Genomic DNA, 23,070 nt, shown 5'->3' on the forward strand with positions numbered 1-23,070 from the left:
TTTCGAGGACTAAAGGGGTCATTTACTCTGAAGTCTGAGCACAGCGGTCGCTTTCTGTTGTCGCGTACAGTGTGTGCTTCCAGAGACTTCAGTTAATAATTTTGAGAAAATGTTGTAACACTTGTAAGTTTACTTTAATCTTCCTGACACACACGGTCGACAGTCATTAGCTAAATGAACTTCTGTTTAACATGATATTTGAATTCATCGTTGAATTGCAGATGTACAAACGGGGCTTGTTGCTCACCTGTATACCCAGGCTGGATTTCATGAGATGGAACTGGTCCACAAGCTTCTTGTGGAGGGGTCTCATGTCTTGGGGAACAAACTTCTCGTGCACAGCAAGGCCATACTCCAAGATATGCGCCTGAAGGGAGAAATGAAAGAGATTTTATGCCTCAGTTCCTATTTTATGTGTGGAAAACAAAAGAAACAGAATAAGTAATACTGTCCATTACTCTGTCCTGCGTAAATAGAACTTAAACTCAGTTTCACATTTCACATACAGTAGTTGACCATTATATCCTGATTAAGACATGATAGTGTGGTGTATTATGGTTTTGTGGTGTCCCACAGGGCTCTCTCCTGGGGCCGCCATAATTCTTGTCTTTTTTACTGTTGTTTGATATCCATAAGTAGCTCTCCAAATCACTAGTGTAATGTACTTTTTTCACCACTTAATCAGCCCTTGATCACCTGCAGGCAATTCTGACTGCTACATATAGTCTACTTACTAGGTCAAATAGATGGTCTAGTATCAGCCCTCTACTTATGTCGCTTCACTTGCTCCCTGCAGCTTAAAGGATCCAGTTTTTCGCTCTTATGTACAGAGCATTAAAAAGCCAGGATCCTGGGTATGTGACTGATAACCTCCAGTTATCTGATAACCTCAGTTTGTTGAGCTTCTTTAAGATATATATTGTTAAAGTGTCTGTAAATTTTTAACAGGAACAACTTGGGAATGTAGCGAGATAAAGTAGATAAATTATGAGTCATATGGGCCAGACTCATGCCAGTATAGAAGTGACATGTCACCTTACAGTATTACTGAAGCTAGAATGATAATTTAACTGCTCTGATACATTGGCTAATGTCCACTTACCCTTGATATATCATATTAGTTGGTGATAAGTAACCAAAAATTGAGTTTTAGAAATTGTTCTTTACACAATTCTTAAATGTCCACACTGATGGCTTTGTCTTTTATTTCTAACCTGTTCAAACATGAGTTCTCTCAGTCGGCCGATCTTCTCGCTATCTTCTGGGTGATTCATAATGTAGTCCTTCACGAAAAAGGCCTGTTTTGAGACAAAATGCAGAACATCTGTTACTCACACGCACCAGGATCTGAAGCGGCAGGCTTTCTGCACTGCAGCGTTACCTGAATCCCAGCTGGCCTGACACAGTGAATTAGCTTCCACACAGTTATTTGTCGAGAGCTTAAAAACATTTGGGAAAAGTGAGCAAAAACACCACACTAAACTAACATCCCCTTAAAAAGAGGTGCAGCACTCCTCTCCGGGTTTTTGTGTTGTGATATTATCATCAAGTCCAGGGACCAGAATAAAAGTACATAAGGTCTAAAACTAGAAAAAGATAAACTCCGCGCCTAAGTGGATGTTAGGGGAATCAAAGGGACGAGTTTACTTTGATTTAATAGCCAGTCTGGACTCAGATTTTAAAAGCTTTTATTCATGCTCTTTGTTACAGATCGGTTCTTTTTAAAAAAGATCACCCTACTTGATATTATATTCTCTTTCCCAGACATTTCCGACATAAAGGCGATTCAAAGGAGACAAAGATAAGATGGAGAAATGCCCAAGTCTGCTTTGAATGATGATAACAGTTCTCGACGCATCCATACGTTAAATGCCAGATCGTTGCTGTTTGCAGTGCCAGGAATACTTGTGAAGAGTCTACAGATTACGGGGAAATCCTTTTCAATCTGCATCGCAGTACACAAAAGGAGAAGAGACGATGAACCGATGAAAGGCCCCGGCTTACAATCTGCTTTCCAATCTGCCCCAGAAGGAAATGCACACAGACGCACAAAGAAAGAATTGAAAGGTAAAGGGGGAGTTCAGCACAGTTTCTTTCTGAAGGACACAGCTGTCTATCTCCAAAGGGAAAGTAAAAGAGAAAAGATACTCAAGGCTGCTTCAAACACACACACACACACACACACCCTCCCTATCAAAGAGACTGTGAATCCTCAATAATAATTCCAGACAAACATCCACAGATGAAAATCTTTGTTGCGTATTAGTATGCCCTGCACACGATACCGCGTTCCTCTCTTATTAAACTCCACAACAGGACGGATAAGGAATTAAAAAATATTTTATTGCACGCACATTATTGGACTCTTTGCAGTCAGATGTGCAACAGAGTGAAGGCGGTAATTCTAGAGAGAGAAGTACAGCAGGAAATCCAAGAAACTCCGGAAAAAGAAATAATCAATAATCGTCTACGAATGATGGAAATTTCTCGTCGGGCTGCGGGGGAGTGAGACCTCGCCGAGGAGTGGCTCAGTTAATCATTAGCAAAAAAAGTCCAATTAGAGATGGAACTATGAGGGGAGGGGAAAAAATAAATCAAGACAGCATTCCCCCTCGAGGGTTTCAGCTCAAGCTAAAGCTATAAATCTGAATATTAATAATGACAATTTCTCCTTCGTTCGCGGCAAACTTCCACAGCTGTCAATCGGCATTACGCGGGGAAATTAATAGATTTGCAGTCGGGAGTCCGTGGGGTGCCGCTTGCTATGTTTCGGCAAGGAAGAAATGAGCGTTGATAACAGCAAGCCTTGCCCGTGTCCAGTTCATGGAAAAAATATGTTTTGTGAACGCTATACCCGGAGAAAAATCATTTGTATGCATTGAATACTGTGTATATATGCATAATCCTTCAAAGTGGGTATGAAAGTAAAGGGCTCTACAAGTATTTTGGAAAATCCTTCCATACACTGTAATTTTTCTAACACAATAATGGCAGCCAGGTTGGAAAGCCCTTTACCTTTGTGGCTTTATCAGTATCCTACAAACCTTAATGGGCTACTTCTACGCAGAGGCATGCTCTTCACTCGCCGGCGCACGCATACAGTATGTGCCCGCTCAACACACACTCACACATGCTCGCAGCGGTTGCTATGCGACACAGAGCAAGTCGCTGAGTCCACTCAGTTTTGTCGAGGGGCGAAAGCCATTTTCTTGAGTAGATTTTTTTGTCGTCTTTTTTTCTACAATTGTGCTCCTCGTGGTTTAACGAATTGCACTATCATCCCGCGACTGTCTCCGCTCCAGAGGCAGAAGTAGATGCAAATGTTTGTCAGCGAGACTGTTTTCTTTTCCAATCTGTGCATGGGTTTGTTACCACTTCAGTGTATAATATACCGTAGCAGCTGCATAAACACTCCCCTCTCATTCATTTAGCTATTATTAGCCATCCATCTGTCTATACTCCTTCCTCCCCTTCCTCTATCTGCCATTTTTCGACCTGACCCCGCTATCCATCCATCCATCTATATCCATTGACTGAAAACTGCCATCCATCCACCCCCTTCCCTCCGCCGCCAACGCATCTAATTTTCCCGCTCTCACCCCCTCTCCGCTCATCTATCCACTCGGTCAAACCTTCACCCAACCGTTCAAGCATCCGTCCATCCATCTGTCCGCCCGCTCCTCCCTCCGCGAAGCGCTCCACCGTGCCCATACGTCTCTCGCGCTCAAGCCCACCTTCATGCATCATTAGACAATCCATATGTCATAGCTTCTCACTCCTGCCCGGGTCTCTAAAACCCTCCAACCTTATCCTCTATCAAGCCGAACCATACCTCTTGGTAGCGGGCCAACCCCCCGTTGACAGCGGCGTCGATGACCCCGTTGAGGCACATGGTGAGGGGGTTGATGTTCTGCATCTGCCGGCTCTGACACTGGGTGATCAGCGTGCGCAACTGTAAGTTCTTGTTCTCGATCACCTCGATGGCGTTCTCCAGCGGGCTCACCTCCACCTGTGGACGAGAAGGTTGTGGAGACGTTTAATAGTATACCTGCTGTTTTGTGGCTGGAGCAGGAGCTTACTACAGCCTGAATGCCTGAGTTTAAAGGAGGGCTAGTTGCATTTGAGGGGTTTACTAGCTTTTTTAAATGGGTGTCAAACAGGTTTTCGAACCTTCCAAAAAGTCCAATCCAAAATCCCTTTAATTCCCCAAAATGGCACATCAACCTTAGCATTAATTTGGGATCGTGTTTCTGTCTACTTGACGTCTAATCATCACTCTCATTTTCAGTCTCATCGAATTCCTGAGGGAATTAACTGCCCTCCAGCATGTGATATATCTAGAACAAAAGGAATTCTTTCAGTTTTCTTGAAGACATTTCACCACTCATCCAGGTGGCTTCTTCAGTTATGGATGACTGGTGAGCAATGTGATTTTCTCTGAGGGTGGCACCTACCCGAAACTCAAGAGTCTGGTCCGTTAACCAGATAGTCACCACCAATTTGAGGATGTTGTTCCAAGTTAACCTGGGTGGTATCTTCTCTTCACGATTGTTGGTTCTCTAATGACCCATTAACGGCCAGAAACTCTCCAGACAAGCCGCGAATGGGGGTGAAACATTTTGGGGAGATACGTCGAGAGTGTGTAGTAAGTGGCTGATAAGTGGTGTCTCAGTCCACCTCCCCTCTTTAGAGAGGGTGTTTCCAATTTTACAGATGGCTTCCTTTACTCCTTTTTCAAACCATCTGTCTCCTCTGGATAAAATGTGTCCATGGCTTTCCTCAAAAGAGTATCCCTTGTTGTAAGGTTGTAAGATGGACTGCTAAGTCCCAAGCTGAAGAACATGTAGGCCAAAACAGTTCAGGTGAGTAAATAATATACAGACTTGTCCACTGGAAAAAAAAACAACCACTTGAGAAACACACAATCGTTCCTCCAACACAGGAAAGCCAAGCCCTTTAGGTCATGACTCGGCAGTCGATGAGTGGTGAAACGTCTTCAAGGAAAACTCAAACAAGTTCAGCTGCCTTTGTTTTCGATGTCTGTCTCCACTATGTTCAACGGTTAGTTGTTAACTGTGTCGGAGTGGTGTTTGGTGAACGAGAGATGTGGTTTTTAGAACATTTTTACTGAAATCTAAAACGCCTTGTCTTCTTCATTTGGGGTAAGGGCAAACTAAAACAGTAAGGATTGCAGTCTGGAAAAAAACAACCAAATCAACCAAAAGATGCCAAAACGGCGCATACAAGTAGTAATTGATCAACAGGAAAAAATATGCAACGATTATAGCAGCTTATAAATATGGGCACGCACGTAATTAGAATATGGGTGCTTTTGAACATCCTCCCTTCATCCAGCCTCCCATTTTCTCTCTTCCTCACACAAAGCTTAATCCCTCAGCTAGCACAGCTTTTGCCAGTTTTGCATTTCACATGCAATTGGACCGCGTAACTATCGTAGAGTAACGCCGGGCTTACAATCCACAATTTCACACCACGCTCAGCAGCTGTGAACTAAAGAATATGCGCTCGGAGCGTCGGAGACAGACACTGCGTTACGTTTCGCAAACGCTGGACTTAACAGCATTTGAAATCCTCCCACTCCTTAGAGATCTGAATGAGAAGACAAAAGGCGTTTTTAGAGGATTTACACAATGTAGCAACGGACGAGGAGCAAGTATGACTTCCGGGCCAAAAATGATTTCCCAATATAAAAATCCATTCTCAAATTGGACATGTTGGCAATCAAAGCAAAGCCATTTGACTTTTAGCACGACATCCAATCAATCCAATGGAGGAAATTTAATGTGTCCAATAGCCCCAAACCTATGACCTAGGTCATTATTGTTGTTCAATGTAATGACTAGGATCAATACTTGGATATTGGCAGGCAGTACTCTAAATTGCAACCAGCAGAATAAAAGTGTATGTGTGAGATGACTGTGTGTTGTATTAATGTCTTCGTGGTTATTGCGTCAGAGGTGGTCACACTCACCAGCTCTCTCTTCTCCACTTCGAACCACCGGGAGATGCCTGGGAGGCTCTGGACCAGAGTCAGCGTTGTCCTCTCCACCCACAGGCTCTGCATAAACGCACATTCACAAGAATTAGCTGATTGCTATAAAATAAAAATAAAAAAATCCATACTCATGCCTTATGCAGACATGCACTCCATCCCTGGCGGCCCGCTGCGCGCAAATGTAATTACCGATACTCAGTTTGAGGAAAACATGAAAAGCATATCCTCTGCCAAACACCCACTTTTAGGCATAGGTCATATGTCATGTCTTATATCGCCCATCATCATTCATGTTCCACCACTTACACCGTCAGCCAGCATGCTTGTCAACATGCCAACACCTCACAAGGTCATTCTGACAGTAAACTATGGAAAAGTCCAGTACGCACTGCAGGCTATAAACATAATAGATTCACACTATAGCGGAGCACCTATAATACTGTTTACGCTGTGCTGTAAACATGTCGAGAAGCCTCAAGGTTGGACAGCTGTTAAATATTTTTTTATGTACAGCATGTTTGAACTTCTCAGATTTGAGGATTTCATGCTATTAAACACTGAAATATAAATTGTTGTTGTTCAGCTATGCCAATAATTTAAAGATATATTAAGTTCTGGCAACGTATGTTATATACCTTTCACAAATTTTTATAGATGAATGACTCCACTGTGTCTTCAATGTACAGAGGAGGTTTTAACCACGCCCCTTTTTGGAGCAAACCAATTTTGTGTGTTGCATAGAAAACAACAGTGCAACAAATCGAAAAAACTCTGGGATTTTGTATTTGGACACAATTGGGATGGAATTATTCACAAGTAGGCAGAGAACATCACACTAATGAGAGCACTTCTTGCCACTAAGGAGGGCTGACTTCGCTTAGAGGGGTGCAAAGAAAACCATTATCACTTACATGAGCTATATATAATATTAGCTCTTGTAGCATAATGTTTGTACCACAGATACTTGTCTGCCACAGCAAGTACTGAAGAACAAGATAGCGGTAGCAAAACCGTGTGTTGAAGTGGGGCCTACATTCTTTGTCGGCTACAGCTAATGGTTGATGCTAAGGTTCTGTTGTGCAGAAAACTTTTGTTTGTTACCAAAAACTCAAAATTAAGCATATATATCTTTAGATTTATTTTTTATGTCCTGCTTGGCCATTTGCAGGCGTATGATGACCCAGGTCCCGATACATCTTCATTTATTTTAAGCTTAGTTCTGTGTCTTGCTCAAGGACACTCCAACAGGGTAGATGAGTGCTGACATGCAAGATCGATCCAGTGTCCTCGGGTTGAAGAAAGGTCTTCCGACTCACTACACAACCCTGCTGCCCTTTATTGATTTTATGCTCTTTAAGGCCAAGAAACCCACCTGGATGTTGTTTGAAAAAAAAAAAAAGCATGTAATACAGTTTAATAGCAGGAAGTTGAAAGCAGAATCTGACATAAATAAAAGTCTTGACCTTTCTACAAACTACTTTTTTTCCTGCTGATAGAAAGTTTGCCAAATTGTGTGGAACAGCTTTCTTTACTATTTTATTATGAGTGATGGAACCATATCCCGGCTGTCGCGTGGAAAAGTTTATCATACATATTATTCCCACCTGAGGGCCAGAGGTATCCAGCCCCGATGGAAATGCGATATCATGATTAAATTTGACCAAATAGCCTTGATGGAACCGAGATGAGAGGACCGCATGAAGCGTGTATGTATTAAAACTGAATATTTATGAGAATAATATCTGCGTGTCTTTGGAGCGTGTGCAGCTGTGTGTGTGGATGTGTGTGACTGAATCAGGCCGTAAAGACTTCATTTGCGTTTAGCTGTACACAGCTCTGACTAGTATCAGGGTTTCTGCGTGTAATTACGGATATTCATAATGAATAAAACATGCACTATACACAGATTAATACCTGAGCACTGCTTTAACTACCACTACCTATAGAGCACTTGATGGATGAAGGCAGAGGAGCAGGGAAATAAAGCTATGTCACATCAATCTACTGCAACTAAAGTTAATGTCCATATAGATTTTAAATATTTACATATATACAGTTTGATTTCCTGTCACACTGTGCAGTTGCTCCTCACGTGTTCATGGGCTCTAAGTTTATGACATTATCCTTTTTGCATGTGTCCACATGAAGTGTCTGTTCAAGTGCATTTGTAGATTTTATTTTATTTTTTGTCCTGTACCTTAAACTCGTTCTCCTTGTCTTTGGTACCCTTGTGAAAGGGCCGGTCGTATCTGAACCTCCAAATGTGATTAAACTTGTAGAAGCTTTTGATGTTGTCAGGAACCCCATCTCTCTGCAGCACATCCTGACTCTCCGGGATGGGAGTAACAGCGTAGATCTGCAGGTCTGAAGGCGCCAGAAGTTAAGGAAAGTGCAAGAAAAGAGCAGCTACAGGCTGAAAAAAAAAGGAAAAAAAGTTTTCGGGGAAGGAATGCATGGACAGGGGTTCGCGGGGCGGTTTAATGAGCCAAAGAGAAAGAGACCGCACAAAAAAGAGTGAGGTATAGTGTGTGGAAGCCCAATTACTAGCCTTTGCTTCATACACAAAGCTTGTACGCGTGTGCACTGCGCTGTCAGTTTGTATGCATTTCCACACATTAGACTGCAGCGCGGATGTCTCAAACCTTGCGTCAATAAATTTAAGTATGTGCCTCGTTCTACAGCCAAGGATACACTGTGCATCTGCCTGGTATATGGTCTGGTCCGGCTGGTTGACGTGCTGCATGGCGATGGCGTGGGGGAACTCATTGAGCATCCGCTGCTGGAAAGCCTCCAGCCTCTCGTAGTCATGGCCGCGGCACACAAACTCCTTGTTCTGCAGCGAGGGAGGGCGAGCAAAGGGAGATAGCGTGGGGTTAGCTTGACATCTAGTGGACGCACGCCGCAACTGCAGCCTGATCTGCACGCTCCACCAAGGACAGGGCCTGTTACATCATTAAATGGCACCGAACAAGAGTTGCTGAATGTCACCTTGCACTGGGGGAGTCTTACATAAGAAAAGTTAATTCTTCCTGCAGGTCTTCTTCCTTTATTCCTCTGTTTTCAACACAAAGGGAATGTGGAGACTCCTTACCCGTAAGAAGAAAGGAAACTTCTTCCCATAGAAACCGACTCGGAAGAATTCAGGTTCTAGTCTTTGCTGGTCCATGATCTTGTCATAGAGAGAGGCTTCCATCATCTGGCAAAGAAAATCAGGAACAAAGCTGTATAAATAATCCGACATTGCCAGTACAATAAGCTACGTTGTGCACAGATATTGTGGGAAAGGGAACCAATAACCCAATAATAACTTACCCTCATTTTGCTTAAGTTCCTGTAGTCGTAGTAGGACTCATACTGGTCAGCAAGCTCTCTGCAAAGGATGATGCCATTCTCCCAACACTGTGTACACAGAAACCCAAAAAATGTTAATAACTTATGTCAGCAATAACTGTGTCAGCAATAGGCTGAGCAGAAACCGGAGTGTTTTATCTGCAGTGGTACTGCTAAACCACGCCGCCTCCACTGGGTGGCGCAGCCGAGTCAACAATATCAGGAGTCGAACACAAGCTCTTCACGCAGGTACACGCGGCACACCACCACCTTGCTAATTAAATGAAAAGCTTTCCTTTCTGGCTGCCTTCTAATCCCCGTGCAGCGGCGCCGGCAGATGGCACAGCTCGCGAACGTGAAGGAAAATTGGACTATGAGTAACGAGGTGAGCCGTTTTAACGATTCCGCAGAGCTAAGTTATTTCATCAGGGATGGTAAAGCTTTTTTATTTTTTAGGTAAGTGTCATTTTTTTAGGGTTTTCACAATGCCGCATTCCCCCCAGAGAGTGCAGCACAATAGCAAAAGTAGTTAGGATAAAGAGATAAAATTAGAAGAGAAGAAAAGGGAGAAGGGGGGGAGGGGAGAAAGCCTGCACACCCTGAGAACTAGTCCTCAAATGAAGCTGCATCCTGAATCAGCTGAGCTGTGTTTAAGCTGCCAGCCTTACCGCTGACTCTCAGTGCATGCCACGCTTCGCCCGTCAGTCTTTATTGCAACATTTCTGAGAGCAACGCTGGAGAATTTTGCGGGACAGTATGGATCCCACTTAATTAGAGCCACCAGCGATCCATCTGATTAAACCGGGGAGGTGTTGAAGCCTCGGGCTGCTGTCACAGTCCATGACAGGTAGAAATGAACTCTGTGCAGCACGCGGCTCTGCTCTTAAGAAGGGATTTCATTTCATGTGCATGATGTCATATCCCAGAAGCAGCAGGGAACAACTGGCTCTCTCATCGAGTATTAATGTTTTATGAAATTGTTCACGCTTATTATATTGAAATCCTAACACGTATTTACTCTAAATGAGCCATTAATAATAATGGCTGTGCTTCCTTTTCATTTCCAGGCATGAAACAGAATCACATTTATATCCTAGAATATGCATGAGTAGCTGACGTGCTGCTGAGTGCTTAGAGCTCTTAATAAAACCGACTGGCTTAGTACATTCGCTGACATTTAGCAGTATTAAGAAGCCACTCGCCCCGCTGGTGTTAGGCGTCGTATGTGGAGATACTTCCGACTGCCATGACTAAAATCAAAGCTTATTAGATTTCATCATCCGTGCGGCCTGTTCTTGTTCAGTCATGTCAACGGTAAAATGTAGCAGAGAGAAGCTCACCTTCCCCCTGTCGAAGTTCTGGACGATAGTGAGATGCAAATACTCTTTTCTTTGCCACTCGCTCTGCATGGGATAGTTGAGGAACTCCCTGAGCGGCCTGTCCGACCACTCCAATAACTCATCGTACAGCAGCAGGGTGTATGACGCCTCTGTGAAACACAAAGAAGAAGAAAAAAAAAAAGAAAGCGAGGACATCTTTATGAATATGAAAGCAGCGTTTCAGGAAAACACCACAGAGAAAAATCCGACTTATTCAGAGCAACATATTCAAAACACATAAAAGGATGAAAGGATTGTAAGAATGACACATCCTCCAGGAGGGTAAACATGTGTACGCATACTTTAGCACATATAGCAAGACAAGAACAACGTATCTCCCACACAAGCTGACACCATGTTGGAGTTGTTCCTTAAGGCGTACCTGTGTAGTTCTGAGCTTTCAAGTGCAGGTCGTAGAGTTTGTGAATGTAGCGGATGTACATTTCCTCCTTGTTCAGCTCGGTTTTGTAGAAGTTCTGGCGGGAGCGGTGGGTGTTTTTCGAGAGAGAAGACAACACAATTATGGAGTGAATTTAGAGATGTAAATGAGCACAGCGTCTGAAAGTGACAGGCTGTTCTACGGCACAGGTGTAACTGTATGTCAGAGCGGATGATTCGCAGTAACTTTTGAGCCATCTGCCTTAAACATCCAGGTGCTCTTGCAGATGGCTGCAGGTACATAAAGAAAACTTCCATTGATCAGGAAAAATAATTACACCTCCTGTTAACGACACTGCAACTATATGAACTAATATATTTTGTAAAACAGGATGAACTGAGGGTATTAACAGGCTCATCTCTCTCATATCTCACAGTACTTTGTGTTAAACATACCCTCTGACACGCAAGACAGTTATAATATATGGATTAATCTGCATTATAGGTGTTAAAAGTGTTTAAAATACAACCCATGCCTTTGAAGGCTAATATGTTCTCTTTTCTGCTGCACAAATGAAGATGGACTGACCACATTAACATCTACAGAGATATATTGTTGAAGTCTTTAGCTTAATACAAATATTTAAAGGAAATGCTTGGGGAAAATACCTATTTGCCTTTCTGGAAAGAATCAAAAGAGAAGATCTTTAACATAACCATGTATGTGTGTTAAATATGCAGCTACATCCAAAAGACAGTTAGCCTAGCTTAGCATTAAGACTGGAAATGTAGATTTACGGGTCACATTTAGATGTGTTAGTAGGCAGTATTCATTTTACACTTTTGGACAAAAACAGTTTTTACACTGCGCTATGATGGGCTAAGCTATGCTAAAGTAAGCTAATCTAAGAGAACTTTCCCCGGGCTCGTATTTAATATTTATTGGACAGATATGAGAGTCTCATCAAAGCTTCCGACAAGAAAACAAGAACGCCAAAAAGCATTTTACATTCATTCAGAGTTTTTACGCTAAGCTAAGCTAGGCTTGGCTAAGCTAAGATACACTAGAGTAAGCTAATCTAAGATTAATTTCTCCTGACTCTTGCTTTATATTTATTGGACAGATATGAGACAGATCAAACTTTCAACAAGACAGCCAGCAAGCCAATAAGCACATTATCCTCATTTAGAGTATTTACACTAAGCTATGATAGGCTAAGCTAAGCTAAGCTAAGCTAGGCTAGGTTTAACTAAGCTTAATTTTTAAGTTAATTTTCTCCTGGCTTTTGCTTCACATTTATCAAACAGATAAGATACGGATGTGAGAGTGGAATACACTCTAGTCTGGTCCAGAGGATGCATTTGTCATTCATTTTGTTAAAAAGATGACTTTGTGACTTAGACACAGGAAGTAACTGTTACTCACCAGTAAACTGACAGTACATCCAATCTTTTTGCCATCCACTTCTCCCAGCTTCATACAATCCCTGCGGCAGACACATAAACGCCATGACTCAAAGGGATATAACAGGCATGTGCGTGTCTGTGAGCATACGTGTGCACGCTCTCACCTGTAGTCCAGCAGCCTCTCCATTAAGCGAGTAACCGTAGCGATCAGAGAGATGCCACTCTCCCTCCAGGTCTCTCTCTCAATCTTCTTCAGCAGGCTGGAGGACAAAATGAAGAGAGACAGGACAAGACAGAGAGGGATGTGAAGACCAAAACAGACAAGAGGCAAAAAGAGAGAAAATAGGGAGAGGAGTGATGATGGAAGAAATTACTAAGAAAGGAAAAGAGGCAAAGCAAAGAGGAAATCAATCTCAGTCACACCAGTGTCACCTATGCTTGTTGGCCTGCCTGTGGGAGTTCAAGCAAAAGGTGGCTTTAAAAATAAAAAATAAAATCACAACTTACAATTTTGCCACCTTAACACATTTTAACGACTGACTGGTTAGCTCAGCCGGCTGGTAAAGAGGACAAACATACGACAGCCAAAACACTGTAGCTGGTTCTTTATTCGTTTAATTACTTGGCTGAAATAATTATTCCCCATTTCCCCTGACACAGACGACACTGAGAGAACAAAGAGGAGAACGTCTTACCTAGGGTACGGACCAAACAGAGGAATTCTACTCCAGGCGGGAAGCATAGGCGGAATAAATTAATATTAATATGATTAATATCAGCACACACTCACACAGGTTAGCTTAGGGGTTAGTGGCGTTAGCAAGAGGGAAACCGACTAAATAATAAGAAATAAACAAATTCAAATAGAAATAAAAATAAAAATAGGCTTAAATCATAAATAAATTAAATTGCAGGTTTCAACAGAAAAATAGCAGTAACTTATAGTCTAAATTAATAATAGTGGTAGCTAATGCATATATTACATTATAATGTACTATATAGATTAAGTATCTAGCTTTAATAGTATGCAGAAATATTATCAGAGCCCGACCGATGTATCGTTCAGCCGATATTATCGGACGATAATGATATGTGACAGTACATAATTTGTCCAGCAGAGCGCGCTGTTACTAATTTATTTTTTTTTTTTTTATAATATTCTCAGCACTCGCATAACAATTTAGCAAACAGCGGCACGGAGTCAAAAGTTGCCTTCATATGAAGTTGCGAACTAGTTTGTGAAATTGCTAGAAACCCAAATCAAAAAACTATTATTGAATTTTATTTAAAATTTCTCCGACTCCGACTTCTATGTCAGCAAGTTAGCTAGCCAGTTAAAGTTTGTCATATGTCCAATACCGTACACATACATATATTACAGATAATACATTTATATGTACCTATGGATAACACATTTATATATAACACTACATATTGTCATTATATGGGTATCCTACATCAGGTATGTTTGATATCGGCCCATATATTGATATCAGATTTTTTTCCTCAGTCGGGCTCTAGATATTACACTATATTCTGTAATGTTTGACATATAAAAATGGTGGGAAAGAGAATGATTGACTATGGATGACAAAAGGGACAATTATAACAGATATATACTTATAAAATACTTATAAAGATTTGATTCATGTGCTACTAGAAACGACGTGCAGTGCTGTATGTGTGTGTGAATCAGAAAATACGACTTCCTCGACAATGCAATAATGTCTTGGACGATAAGTTGTAATACAGGACCTTTCAAAGCCAAAATATTAGTAGCTCACAGTGACGGGTGAAAACACAAACAAGCACAAACCACAGAAGAAGCAGGGACACACACACACACGCACACGTAAATATATTAGCAAATACTAAGCATGCAGGAAACATAAGGTAAGAATGAACATGGACTGAGAGGAGGAGTGAGTGAAGATGAAGCCGACTGAACACTCATCACTTACCTCTTGTTATTATTCTACCAAAATCCGCCTGATAAAAGCTATTTCAAATACAGACCTAACCATGGCCTACTCAATGAAAAGTTTGAATGGTGAAACATTTTCTTATTAGGCTGCTGCTTCTCAGAAAGCAATCCAAACCAGTGTTTATTGCGATAAAGGAGGCCTGGATTTCAGGATTAAAAGCTCATTTTCAAAAGGAGAATACTTAGACACATCCACTCGCAGATAAAACAGCCATTTACTGAGGCAAACAACCTGCAAATCGCAGCCCACGCAGACATTTATCTGATGAGGCCTTGTGTGGGTGGGCTCTTTCAGGTCATTAGACCCCATAAACAAATTATTATTCTTTCACAGGTAGTGCGTTGTATCCTGACCTGGCCTCTGCCCAAGCAGTTTCACCGAGGCCTTTGTTGTTGTGATTTTGCTTTTCATCGGAAGTGACTTCACGGGCCACGTTACAAGACTCTAGGAGACCTTCCCTTCTGAGTGAATATGAATCCTGTTCTGCTGATTCTTTCATTAAACTCACATGCTGTTGAAGAGCTCCCTGTATGTCTCATCTCCTTTGCCCTCAGACATCAGGCTGTCCAGCTTGTCAATCAGCTTGGCCTCCACCTGTGGAGAAAACGCATTAAAAACTCAAAGACGCTGCCAGTTCCAAAATACTGTTAGAGCGCCTGGAAGGAAATACAACCACAGATGGAGATAAAATCTGTGTTGAGTGTCAGAGTCAGTCATGTAAACATAAAGGCAACTGTCTCATTCTATCATGAACAGTCCCAACAAGTGATGTGTGTTTAGAAATATCATGTATTGAAATGATTTTTAAAGGGTTAGAGTTGGGTTAACTGTAACCTAACCCTTTTGAAACAATGATATAGGGTTTTAACCCTTCAGTGGCTACGTTGACATACACTAGTATTCCACGCGTGATCAGATTAAAGGGAAACTACTGTTTCTTACAACCTGGACCTTATTTCTGGCATAAAATACAGTCGTTTACTCACCCATATAACTTTTGTGTAATTTGTATTCGTTCGGGAAATATTTAGATAAGCGTATATCCATGTAATGGGAGTGAATGGGGCAACGAAACGCATCCTCTAAATAACACATTATCTGCCGCGAAAATTGTTAATTTCACCAATATTTTGTTATGATGCGCTAGTGCTATTCCCTGTTGAGTCCGGAGTTACCTGTTATCATCATCCGGGGTCTGGAGACTGACCAACAGACCCCGGATGATGTCTTCTGACCTGGATGATGTCGTCTCTGAGCGTTGCGCGCACCCACGACAGTTGGCTTGTTTACCTGTGATTTGCCAACAAGTGATGTGTATACAAGCCGACCGTCGCGAGTGCGCGGTCTGTAGGTCAATCTACAGACCCCAGATGATGATAACAGGTAACTCCGGACTCAACGGGGGATAGCACTAGCGTACGATAACAAAATATTGGTGAAATGAACGAGCTTCGCGGCAGATAATGCGTTATTTAGAGGCTGCGTTTCGGTGCCCCAGTCACTCCCACAACATGGATATACGCAGGTCTCATTATCTCCCGAAGGACTACAAATTACACAGAAGTTATATGGGTGAGTAAACGACCGCATTTTATGCCAGAAATAAGGTCCAGGTTGTAAAAAACAGTAGTTCCCCTTTAAGGGCTTAATTAGAACAAAACTGCCTCATGTAACCATCTTAGAACAGACTGGCCTTTAAACTGAATTGAGAGGGGTGGTGTGAACCCGTGATAGCCCACTCAAAAGAAACAGACTTACACCTAATAACCATGTAAACACACCAATTCATTTTTTGGAGGTGGAATATATCCCATTCTTACTGTACATTTGCCCAGCGTGGGGTAACCATCGGGTGATGTGACAAGTTTCGAGGAGAGACAGAAATACTTAAGTAGCAAAACAACGAGCTGTGTTTGACGAGGAGATTGAAACCGTAATCGGTGTGAGCAGTGAGAGCTGTCACTAAAGTTGCGAGGCAGAACCACTTTGCACATGTCCAAAAACTTATATTATGACTGAAGCTTTGAGACATGTGAACACATTTATCTTATCAGGTCCTTTTATTCAGCGCCCATGTAAACAGCTAATATGGAATCAAAGTGATTTCAATCTGGATAAAGAAATATTGTCCATGTAAACACAGCCAGTGTTCAAAACTGTTTTATCATATTCTTTTGACAAAAACACCCCCTTTACTCTTTACTTCTTATCAGTCGCACTATGCCATAATAAATATGGGCCTTTTTGGATACATTTTTGGAAGACCATGACTCCCAATGACCTATGCACCGCTCAACAGTTAAATTCATGATTTCACTGGTAGGAAATGTATTTCTATACCTGTTTGAAATTGCCGCTGCGTCTCTGCTCCCAGTCCATCATGTCATGGAAGATGGGGATCATGACATTTCTCAGATCAGGTTGCGGCACCAGCGTCACCTCCAGGAATGGCCCAATCATTGCCGGGATGAAGTTCAGCTTATGTTCCCCTGGTGGGGAGACACGGGTCGACGCAGAGGTTAGGTTTTCACTTTCTCCCCGGTTTTCTCTCCCTCACTGTTTATGTCGAGGACAATACGGCCAGCTCTAGACAGCAGCCCTCCTTTCTTCAGAAACTTCAGCCACAGTGGAAGCTGCTCTGATAATTTGGTTGGAGTGGGCTGCGCAATTAGGAAGAGGTATTTTCATAAACTAAATAATCGTGGTGCATATGCAGCATTTTAATTCATCACTGATAGGCTTCAGCATTTATATTAACGTCAAATAAAATAGAAATGATTTCAAAGTGCACTTGGAGAACACACTTGTACACACACAGCTACTGTGGAAATTACTATAAAAGAAGAAAATTGCATAGATCCATCACAGAGAAGAACAAATAGCATCCACTTAAAGCAGACTGAGGAATCGAGCTGGTTGCCATGGAGACAAATAGTTTTTCAGAATAAAGGGGGAAAAAAATAAAAACTTTTTAGATCCCATCAACTCAAGCACAAAGACACAGCGGAGAGTTTATTTGCGTTCTCTTTCTCTGAAGTCGGAGCGTCACACAGACTTCAAGAACTAAATATGAATAAATGAATATGGCATATTTCAGAGCATGTTGCTATAGACGCCGAGTGCTGCAATGGAAGACCAGAACTTCATTTTGAAGCAACTATAAATCTCATTTATCTTGCGTCTGACCCAGGGGTGTCAAACACACAGCCCGGTGGGACAAAACCGGCCCGCCCGAGGGTCTAATCTGGCCCGTGGTATGATTTTAAGTAACTGCTATTCCTAGGGTTCACACAGTTTTAGTAAAAGTTAACAGATCTAGAACTAAACAGAAATTGCAGTTATTTTTCTTACAAAATCTACCTTACATGTTTTGTAACAGGATAGTTCATTAAATGTAAACATTTACACAATGTACTTGTACTTCTTTGCACTAAACAAAGGGAAAAATTTGGAGTCTTCATTTTTTTATAGGTTAATATGCTATTGTATTACTGGTCCGGCCTTTTTCAAAGGCTTACCTAAATTCTGCCACATGCTGAAGATCTCACAACCCATCATCACCCTCATGTCTCCATATCTGCAGGGGGGAAAAAAAAAAATGGTTAGAAATGTTGCTGCTTTAAAATGGGGTCATGTTTAACATATTCATGAGAAAAAGTCCAGATCAACGGCCTTCTCTTGTAGTGTTCATGACCTCGTAAGGAGAAATTCTTTACGAGATGTAGTTTATATTCGAGTTTTCTTCATAACTGTATAATACGTCTGAGGAAAATGAAAGCTCCCCTACAGCTGAATCACGAGCTCAAAGCATTCTTTAATTACTGGCATTTATCTACACTTTACACCAAGCATCACTTGCCATCAACGCAACACGCCGTGAGAAAAATAAATACATAAACAAAATCACAAAATGAGTGTAACATTATATACATCATTCTCAGAGTAAATAGCTATTAAACTATGATTTTACAAGCAAACTAACCTTAATTATTATCGACAAAAATTAGGGGGTCCTAATGACCTGAAGGTGTACATAAGTAGATCGTCGCATAATTAGCATAAACATATAGCACATTAGCGTATGTTACTGTGTCAAAGCCTTAATAAACATAACGTTGCAACCACGTAACTGAAGGGGAGTTAAAACAAAAACCTTCAAAGGTTAAAGTTCTTGTTTTTTTTTTGCTAGAGCAAAACACGGACACTGACTCCACAGCATCTTCTAGCATCGACAAACTCTCGACCCTCATGACAATGTTTAGAGCGCAGGTAAAACCCCAAATAAACGCTTGAAATACTGTTAATAAAGAAAACCAAACAAGAAGGTTTTCAATAAAAACATCAATTATTTTTCTCTTAACAACAACAAGAACATTTTATGAAACTGGTGTCAGCTAAAAAAAATGTTTACACTCCTTCATTAAGTTACCCAGCTGCTAGCTTGCTAACTGTTAGCCACGGTGGCTTCTCTGCCCCGACAGTTGCCTAGCAACAGCGTTATCACCACGTACGACTCCGCAAATATTTTGTGCACCGTCTTCCCGCGTCCTAACCACAAGTTCCACTGGAAGGTAGCACGAGTGTGTGTATCCAGCTGTTTCTGAGCTTTGACCAAGAGCACGTACAGGATATGGATCTTGTTGAATCAGCATCTAACTACGCTAACACATGCAGCAGCAGCAGCCGCGTGGGCACATTTGCTTACTTCTCCAGGATCTTTTTCTTCTTGGAAGGAGAGAAGGACTCCAGCTGAAGACAGGGCTGGTTGATAAATATTACAGATAGGTAGAAGTACGAGTCCCACACCTGAAAAAGACAGAAAGTAAACCTTGTCAAGAGTCGGGGAGCAAAAACCTCCTTAAACCAAAAGTTTTCAGGGATTCAGTCAGCAAAGCTCATGATTTTACCTCTGGAATCAGTAGTTTCTTAATTCTTACTGCCAATTTAAACATTATATCTTAAAAGTAATATATTAACAGACTTTAATTTAATTAACTAATCCCTTGTTATTTTATTACAATTCTTTCTTTGGTGTCATTTCAGACTCAGCTTAGAGCTAATTTTGACATTTCGTGTCACTACGATGGCTTTTGTTTTGAAAACTGTGATGTGCAAAGATAAAAGAATGGATGCCTTTTATAATAAACGTGTCAGCGGTAAAGCACCGCCGCGGGCTGTTTTGATTCTCAGTTCTGAAGAACAGAAGCTTTTGTTCGCATCTACACGCACACATTTACAGGCTGGCACGTTTCACCTACCTTGTAGTCAAACTTGTCACTGAGAAAGTTCTTCCTCAGAGCGTCAGAAAGGTAAAGGACAGTTGTGATGATGACACTGAAAGAACAAGAGACGTAAGGCAGGGCGCGGAGGAGGCAATCGTGTCACCTTGGAGGAAAATGCACAACAAGGAACGGCTCAAAGCGTATTTAAAGCGGCTCTTTGGTAGAGGTGAAATAAAAACGACAAAGTGTAGAGACTGGTTTTTGGTGAAGGACAAATCACTGTCACCCTGCTATGACCTGAAGCTTTAAAAATACGCTTTTTCGGAAATACGCGCCATCAACAAACTCCGCTCTACTGCTTTAAATACCTTAATAACTATGTGGATAAAAGCATTTTATTGATCTTCCCCTGTCATATCATTCAATAGTGTCCTCCTCTGCCTTGCAGCCGCAGAAGTAATAGATCAGTGGAGGAAGACAAGGTTGTCCAAGGTGAGACAATTGTAATTTAAAAAAATGTCACTTGGATTTTTATTCATTTACAATCACCTGTCTGGTGCATCCTCGTGAACAGTTGGTTTAAGATGCATATTATGTATCTGAATCATTGATTTCCTCTCATCCAAGTCCTCTACTGTGTTCTGTTTTTGTGTGTGTGTGGTCTTACTTGTTTGTGACCAGTCGCATGACTGTCCAGTCTTTGGGAAACATTTCTGGCCTGATTAGGATCCTGAAGACTGTGAAGATATGGAGAAGGAAGTCCTGGGATGCACACAAGAAAATAAGTAGTTAACAAGTTGACAGTGGATCATTTAGAATCACCATGAGTCAAGAAAGGTCAAATCTGTACATCAATTTGTAGCTCTATCTAGCCTCCTGGCCTACAGCTTAAAGTCACTCTTCTGATTTCCCCTTTTTGAATAAAAAATACAGACTACTGCCACCTGCTGGTATGAAGAGTTACTTCCTGTTTGTGCCTTTTGAGAGCTGCAGTCTTTCTGTTGTGTTCAGTGACACACTGAGATGTTGGCGGTAGTTATTTGACAGTGAGTTTGGTGCATCCGTAGCTTTGAACACTATGATGAATGTTGCACTTGGCATACAAGAAATCACCATTTTTATTCTGACAGGAAACTACAAGACGTGGATGTCAGTGCAACTCTAACTCTAACGAGCCACAGAAACAGACGCATTTTCTTTCAGTATTTCCGAGAGTTCCCTCAGTTTTGTACCACCATCCTCAATTACTTACTCCTCGTTGCTGTGGGCAGCTGCTTCATTACCTCTCTGAAATCATTGCGGGAAACAGGCAACACTCAATAACCGTGAGTAATTTAGTCCCTTTTCCATTTTCCTTTCTAGCGTGTCCACGTCCTCGAGGCAAACCGTTCCACGCTGTTAATTTGCACAAAAGCATCATGTACGGTAGAATGCATGCGGTACACGCATGCGTAATTCATTTAAGTTATGCAGTTCTGGATGCAGTATTAGTACGCTGTAAAGAACGCAAATGTGAATTTGTCCGTGTCGCTCTCCGTGGTGCTGAAACATTCCAGTTTACTCTATCACCATATAAAGCGTCTTGAGACAATTTGTACTGTTACTGACGCTGTATGAATTCAATTTAATTGAAAACTGAATTGCATTATCAACAATGCTGTAGTATTTCCATATGTTCATTTATTTTAGACTGATTGAAGCCCTCTGTTTAATGTTAAAAAGTGAACCCATGATTCCAGGAGTGTGTTTCAGACTAGACCAGCGTCTGTTCAATTAGTCTTGAACACTTGTGATCCAATTATTAGTAGCTTCAAGAAGGGAATTTGACTTTTTAACCGTTTCTGATATTGTTCTGGTTGATGGAAAAATCCCAGTGGAGGGAATTTGTGACCTCATTAACTCTTTCTCTCTTTTTCTGAATTTCCACTGATCTTCCCTATCTGACCTGTCCCTGGCAACCCTTTGGCTTAATGTACACAAGAGTAGAGAAGCACATTCACTGTAAACCTGTGTGTGAATTCAGTTAAGAAATGTGCACTGAGTTTGAAACTACATAAAATAAACAGCATCCTCGGTTTTTCTTCCGAAAGAAACAAAAGTGAACCTTGAATTGCTTTTGCTTGGAACACTTCAATATATGTGCGATCAGCTTTATCGATGTGTGTTGATGTTAAATATCCAGGGAGAAAGAGAAGGACTAAGAGAGAGAGAGAGAGAGAGAGAGAGAGATGGATGCAGCAGTCTTACCCTCAGGTCGTCTTTGCTGCTGAATGCTTGCAGCAGCTGCTGGTAGTGCCTGTCACTCATCTGTCGCAGGAGGGCCAGTAAACACGCCACAAACTCTCCCTGACAGGACAAAAGCACAAAGAGCGACAGAGGGTGCTGCTCAGATATCATTGAGATTCAAAACATTTATGCAGAAAATAGTCAAGTAGGAGACTTCAGAAGGCTCTTTGTGTAATCTCTGGTACAGGAACCAGAGGAGGAAGTTATGTCGTGTCTACAGATTGCCCTTTATTAACCTGTTATGACAACCGGTAAGAGCTGCAGCAACATTAGTAGAAGTCTATTAAAAGTGGAAAAAAACCCTCCTCCCTCCACCCCTCCACTCATCACACAGTCATAATCTCAACATTCCCCTTCTGTGCTGCATTATAAATCTTAATTATTGCCATTAATGCTCATAGCGGAATTACAGTCGCCACGGCAGCAGCTCAATTTAAGATCTCTAATTACTCTTGCACATTTTGTTAAGTCCCAAAACAATTTACGGAAGTAAGTGCATGCACACACGCACACATATAGTGTTGTGTACAACATACAGTGACATCCTGGAACTGAAGTCTCATGGTAGGTCCAGCAGGCTGGGGCCGGTTGCTAATTTCCAGGATGGTTCGCAGCAACACTCCCAGCAGGCTTTCCACAATTAGGTCCACCTCCTCAGACACGGCGGGCTCCTGCGCAACAGAGAAAACAGTTCAGAAATGACACTCGGCATGCGAGATAAAAGGTTTTTATGGCGTTTTGTCTGATGGATATTAGTGCAGGGAGACAGGAAGTAGTGAGGTGAGAGAGAGGGCTAAAGCTTCAATTTATAAATAACAAGGTGAGCCATCAGGATCCTTTTTAAGCCGAAATATGAATCTAAAATGTCATAAAAAAAAAAAAAAATGGACGATTTCCTCTGCTAAACTTGCTCGAATGTTCCCCTAAAGTTACCTCGACTACTTCTGCACACTTCTTCTGCCAGCGCAGCCCCGAACTATAATCGACACCTGACGTCACTCCGAGCCAGAGCCTGCACCCCCTACCGTGCAATTTTATTTTATTCTTTTAATGAAGCGGTGCGGTTT

At 41.7% G+C, this 23,070-nt stretch overlaps 1 protein-coding gene across 2 annotated transcripts in view; it reads right to left on the minus strand.

Annotated features, from left to right (window-relative positions):
* Positions 1-23,070, minus strand: part of dock4b (dedicator of cytokinesis 4b) — a gene marked incomplete at its 5' end in the record, with an annotated part of 120,867 nt that overhangs the window by 15,850 nt on the left and 81,947 nt on the right. For both annotated transcript variants that reach the window (XM_084573293.1, XM_084573292.1), the window contains 20 exons: positions 248-367; positions 1,215-1,298; positions 3,833-4,009; positions 5,993-6,079; positions 8,214-8,380; positions 8,708-8,849; positions 9,108-9,212; positions 9,329-9,415; positions 10,687-10,835; positions 11,108-11,201; positions 12,530-12,590; positions 12,675-12,770; positions 15,004-15,089; positions 16,836-16,984; positions 18,014-18,072; positions 19,201-19,301; positions 19,754-19,829; positions 20,385-20,479; positions 21,965-22,063; positions 22,540-22,674. In XM_084573293.1, coding sequence (XP_084429419.1) covers positions 248-367; positions 1,215-1,298; positions 3,833-4,009; positions 5,993-6,079; positions 8,214-8,380; positions 8,708-8,849; positions 9,108-9,212; positions 9,329-9,415; positions 10,687-10,835; positions 11,108-11,201; positions 12,530-12,590; positions 12,675-12,770; positions 15,004-15,089; positions 16,836-16,984; positions 18,014-18,072; positions 19,201-19,301; positions 19,754-19,829; positions 20,385-20,479; positions 21,965-22,063; positions 22,540-22,674 — 2,169 coding nt within the window. The remainder of the gene's footprint in view (positions 1-247; positions 368-1,214; positions 1,299-3,832; positions 4,010-5,992; positions 6,080-8,213; positions 8,381-8,707; positions 8,850-9,107; positions 9,213-9,328; positions 9,416-10,686; positions 10,836-11,107; positions 11,202-12,529; positions 12,591-12,674; positions 12,771-15,003; positions 15,090-16,835; positions 16,985-18,013; positions 18,073-19,200; positions 19,302-19,753; positions 19,830-20,384; positions 20,480-21,964; positions 22,064-22,539; positions 22,675-23,070) is intronic.

Source organism: Chelon labrosus (assembly GCF_963514085.1).
Source record: "Chelon labrosus genome assembly, chromosome: 23".
Taxonomy (NCBI): domain Eukaryota; kingdom Metazoa; phylum Chordata; class Actinopteri; order Mugiliformes; family Mugilidae; genus Chelon; species Chelon labrosus.